The 5,738-nt window shown below is 42.1% G+C and overlaps 1 protein-coding gene across 1 annotated transcript in view; it reads right to left on the bottom strand.

The window, feature by feature from the left end:
- Positions 1-239: 239 nt before the first annotated feature.
- LOC112969300 (inactive phospholipase C-like protein 1) overlaps positions 240-5,738 on the bottom strand; it is a gene marked incomplete at its 5' end in the record, with an annotated part of 32,707 nt that continues 27,208 nt past the window's right edge. Inside the window, one exon of the mRNA XM_026072459.1 lies at positions 240-968. Within this exon, the coding sequence (XP_025928244.1) occupies positions 786-968 (183 nt within the window). The remainder of the gene's footprint in view (positions 969-5,738) is intronic.

Below are 5,738 nucleotides of genomic sequence, written 5' to 3'. Positions count from 1 at the left end.
AACTAAAGGGCTGACTAGCTATGCTCATTACTACACAAGTTAAATGTGTATCAGCAAAGATGGTAGCTGTCCTGCAGATCTACAATGTAGCAATGATTTTCTGGAATGAAATAAATTAGCTAGTTCTTATATTAGTACATATTATCTGGATGTATTCCAAAGATTAGTTTGCTAAAACTCAGTGAAATGTACATCTGAAATCTAATTATAATCTATCCAAAAATTCTGACCACTTAATATCTCATTTACTTTATTTTAATTGTTCATTAAAAATCATGTTCAGGATCTGCAGCAAACCACTGTTTTTGCCCTCACAAAAACAGTTGTTGGTGACATTTGTTGTTGGATTTTGTTTGTTTGTTTAAACAGCATAACAGTAATGTAACCTATAAGTYAAATGATAAAAGCTAGAGAATAAAATAAAGCACAAAATTGATACAAATACTCTCTATTTGTTTTGATCTTCAGAACGAACAGATCTCTTCAAAGATGACAAAGGAATAAATTAGCAAATGGCTAATGTAATGCATGAAAGGGCTTCTACAGGATTTGCATGTGCATACACACACACATGCACTCGCATACAAACAGCTTGGCTTCATTAGAAATCTCACTAACAGAGAGTTTAACTTAGATAAATTAACTACATTAAAATACTGACACTGTGAGAATTTTAATACTATCAACACCCTGCAGAGGGCATTACTGTGTGAATTTTTAAATGCTTTAAAAAAATAGTTTAGAGTTATTGAAATCTATGACAAATACGACAGCTCTGTCTTCTCTCACAGCCTCCCATTCTCATCCCCAGTGTCCTTCTCCTGTATCGCCTCCAGGCACCGCTTCGCCTTTGCATCCACGTGCCCACTTCCAGCTCGGCTGAGTCCACATGACAAGCACGCCAGCTGGATCTGCTTCATGTTCTCCAGGGCCTCGTTCTTGGCGTTCTTCAAGAGGTCTCCTTGTCCCTGTGAACACAAAGACACGAGGACAAAGTTAGTGATCATACACACCACCCCAGACCACAGGTGAGACCACTGCTCTCATGGCCCTGAACCCTCCTGCACGGCTGGAGAAGACCTGGGGCCAGCCTGCAGGGAGCCAACATGGGGAGCCCAAGGGAGCCTGCAGTCAGGGGAAGGCCAGGCCACCAGCCACGGGGGCCTCAAAGCATGGCCACAGGCTGCAAGCTGCCCACAGGAGAAAGGCCTTCCTGCAGGTAGCCCAGAGCCCCTCAGTCAGGGCTAAGGTGAGGTGACTAAGAGGACATCAATCCAATTTGTAACTATCAGGAAAAATGTCGTACGAAAAATTTGTATTAATGAGTTCAGAAATGCCAAAATGAATATTTATGGAATATTGGTATCACAAATGCTTAAAGCAACAAGATTCTGCGACAAATACAAGCCAGAAGATGCTTCTCATTATTAAAATTCAGTGCCGCTAAGAACTTGAGCTGCTTTTCTCCTCATGTTACCTGAAGTACAGCTTCAAGTACATCACTGTATACAGCTGTTTATACACGTATTCAGAAGGAATACCTATGCTGACTGAAAATATTACATTTGCATCCATGCAACCTGCCTCGACCTCCTGCCTACCACAGATGCTCTGCAAGGTCTCAGAGGTCACAGATGTTACGGCAAGATCCCAGGCACACCAAAAGAGCGATGGACTGCAGACTCTCCTGCCATTTACAAAATGAACTAGCCACATTGGGGGAGTCAGCATGGCACCTTCCAGCAACTGGAGCATCTCTCAGCTCTGCCATTCCCCAAAAACAAGAGGAAGGATTTATCCCACATCGATGACCACAACTCCCTTTTTGCCAGCGCCTGGCACCGGACTTAGCACACAGCACCGCCTGAGTCCCTGTAAACAATGTTCTCAATGAAGAAACAATGGCAGCTTGCAAGTCCCTCAGCACTAGTAAACACCACGTGGGGAACAACGGCAGCCAGAGATGGCATCCCACACCCAAGAACGTGATTGCATCATCTCCTGATGACATGAGTTTGTCCCTGCTGAACAATGTAAATCACCACAGATGCGAGGAATGCAAGTTAATGCTAGAATAACAAAAAGCATTGGGAGTCAGCGTGAAGCTGTGCAATTTGGTATGAAGCACTTTCGAAGAGATACGTATCTCAACAGCATGACAGTTATGGGAATACACAGACAAATAGCTTGGAATCCAGTGAGCAGACATGGTTTAGAAAAACAAAACAAGAATAAAATTATGCAGCGCATATTTCACATAGTTGTGATTTTGCTTTTAGGACAGAGGTTGAGTTTATGGTTAAAGGCAACTTGTCTGTAGATCGCATGGGAAGCATGCCAATACTGGAGTGGCAGGGACGATAAACCATAGCATAGCTAAAGAGACCGAAAAGCAGTATCATTAATGACACAATCATGTTATCAGAAAAGGTGGTAGATTCTTCTTCATGCTGGGCTGGTTCTTTCTTCCCTGCCCGCACAGGACTGGAGACATCGAAGGCTGCACCAACCAGCAGACAAAATCAGTGTGATCATGCTTTACACCCTTAACTTCTGAGTCAAAAATTGGCACTAGGTAATCAAGCACAAGAATGGAAAAATCCCCTTAGCACAACAAGTAACTCAAAATAGATGTTCCTACAGCACCAGGAACAACTAAGCCCGAAACCTGCGAGAGCTACTGCAATAAAGATGAAATAATGCTGCTGACCGTGAGGACCCCCCCACCCTTGCTGCCAAGTACCCCAGAAGTACCCAGTTTCCCCTTAGCTGGGCCTGGTTTCCCCTTAGCTGGGGTTTTCCCCTTAGCTTAGATGTGTTCTGTGGAAACACATCCTGCTGCTCGTGTGCCACACATGGAGGAGGAGTATTCCCTGTCACGCAGCAGTGGCACAAGATGGATACTGCTCCGTAGCTGACACAAGAGCCTCAGTTGAATCTATGTCACTCTCCTTGTTTTTTCTTCTCAGGTGAGGGCAAAGCATGGGAATCTTTCTCAGGGTGGCCCATAAACTGAGTCTTTGGTTAGGGTCTCTCTAAGAGACTCATTTAAGGAAAGCTACTTGGGATTTGATACACCCTCGTTTGGAGGATGAGAGGCTGAGTCTGCCCTCCAAGACTGGCACCCAAGAAGCCAAGGTACTTCACACCCAATGTGACAGTGCTGAGCCATCAGCTCATTCCCTTATGCATATTCTAATTTCACATTTAAATAACCAGGCAATTCAAACAGATTATAGGGAGCAGGTTTAGTCTGCGGCAATGCATGACACATCTTCTGGTTTCAAGAGCAAAACCACACTTCCTTAGCATACTTCCAGTATTTTGAAGACATTCTTATTTTACAGTGTTTCTAAAAATGGAAGTGGACTTATCAAAATAGAGTGTAATTCCATTCATGTGCAGACCAATTGATCTATGTCTTAGTTTCCTTGTATTTTTTTATTTTTAAACAGCTGGTTCATTTGAGCAAGCTGAAGGAGCAAAAATGATTTTCAATCATCTGTCACAAGAAAATTAATGGCAAACCAACCCCCAGTGACAGAACTGTCATAATTCTAGAAACACTATAAAAAATATCTGTGGGCATGCTCTGTTTGAAAAGCCATCTGTTTGCTTTGAAAAACTGGCTGTGAGCATAATTCACTTAAGAAAAATGTCAGCAAAATTGTGTCAATGCCTTAGCAAACTAAATACTGGATAGAATCTGGAGTAAACTTTAGCAGTATGATTACACTGAAGCAACCTTCATATATCCCAGTCATTGTGAAAATTGCCATGCAGAGAACAATCCACCTGCTCTTACAAACAAAGCATCTCTCTTTCAGACAAAGAGCCATCACATTGGTCCATTCCAGCATCTATCCATTTATCTTCCTTCTGCTATTGATATCATCAGCCTTTCTGAAAATAAATACTTGTGAAAAAGTTTAAACTCAACATTTGGCAGGACACTAAATTAAGCCAAGAGATTAATCAAGTGTTGTACTTGAAAAACTGATCAAGAGGCATACTTTAATTTAGAGTTAGGGAATATTAAATGTCAGGTTTCACACACCTGACTACTACTAACCATGCAACTTCCACATGAATTAATATTATCATACAAATAATACAGCTTGTCAAGTAAGGGTAAGATTATGATTTAAGCCTTTACCTTGACAGGCTAATACTACTTAGAATACAGGAATTATTTGACATGGCTTTAAATATTGCTCAGTCTTAGTGACACTCCAGGAAGGCTTTAAGAAGGATAAGAATAGTTCTAGACAGACATTGGCAACGGCCAGAGATGGGAAGAATTCTGTATGTTGTTTTTTATTATTTATAATTTTTGCAAAATCAAACCAGAACTTATGAGGCAAGTCCACAGCTCAGTATATTCAACAACCCAGACCCCAAGGTCATGGAAATGAGAGGAAGAGGTGATTTAGGTAAGCAGCTCCATTTTGTGCTGGGTTCCACTATACATTTTTATACATGGTGCATATATATATTTCTACATAAATATATAGGTATGTGTAAGTATACTAATAATTACTATTTCTATTCCTGTGTTTTCTAGGAAATAACCCTTGACATTTATTTAATGATGCTTTGCTTTTTCTGAGCACCCACGACTACCAGTGACTCAGGCCATCACCAGCGGAGCTAAGAAACCCCCAGACTCAGCAGCCGCCTCCATCAGCGTTAGGCAGGCGGCAGCAGGATCTTTAAAGCCCACAGCTCAGCCTCTTCAGGGATGAACTGCACTGAAAGGCAAGGAGATTGCCCAGTACAAAAGCCTTTCTTTACTACCAGTGAAGGGGAAAACCCCATGTTGAGCAATAGGGTCTTTCCACCTTTCAAAGCTGACCATGTCTTCAGGCAGGCTCTAATACTGCCGCTAAAGCCATTTTGTAATCGGCCGCTTGTGAAGGCAGACGAGTGCTTATCTCTTGGCAGACACCTTCTCTGACAGCATATAATGGGAGCTCTCCTCCTAATTCCTCAGGGACTGCATAAACAAACAGTAAATAAAAGATTTGAGAGATCTGAATTTCTCCCCTTCTGCCTGAACCACATCATGATATTACTTTTTTTTTTTTTTTAAACTTTTTCTCAGGGAAACAAGCTTTTATATTATTATTTAACATCACAGTAAAATCATCACCCCAGAACCCATGAATGGTTGGCTGAAAAAGCCAGGCGCAACCAAATAAAAGAAACAGAAGCACCACGTCTCTTCACATTGCCAGATGTTTACGTTTCAGATGTAACACAGGTAAAATAATGGCATGGGATAATCAGCGCTGAGTGACTCCGGAAAGCAAAGTGCTGGGGAACCATTGTGATATTCAGATAATCTCTGTGGAGACTGCATTTACAGCAAGGGGTGCATTTTCAAAGTATCATAGTGGGAATTTAATTCTATTTAATATTAATAGGGGAGGCACACAATTAAATGGTCACACATTGCTTTGAAAATGTAATCGCAGAATCACAGAATCGCTGAGGTTGGAAGGGACCTCTGGAGATCATCTAGTCCAATCCCCCTGCTCAAGCAGGGGCACCTAGAGCACATTGCACAGGATTGCATCCAGGCGGCTTTTGAATATCTCCAGAGAAGGAGACTCCACCACCTCTCKGGGCAACCTCTTCCAGTGCTCTGTCACCCTCACAGTGAAAAAGTTTTTCCTCATGTTMAGATGGAAGTGTCTGTGTTTCAGTTTGTGCCCGTTGCCTCACGTCCTGTCGCT

This window comes from Apteryx rowi, unplaced genomic scaffold, assembly GCF_003343035.1.
Source record: "Apteryx rowi isolate R43461 unplaced genomic scaffold, aptRow1 scaffold_342, whole genome shotgun sequence".
NCBI classification, from domain to species: Eukaryota; Metazoa; Chordata; class Aves; order Apterygiformes; family Apterygidae; genus Apteryx; species Apteryx rowi.
The sequence above is the reverse complement of the archived record's forward strand: the minus strand, read 5'-3'. Positions and strand labels throughout refer to the sequence as shown.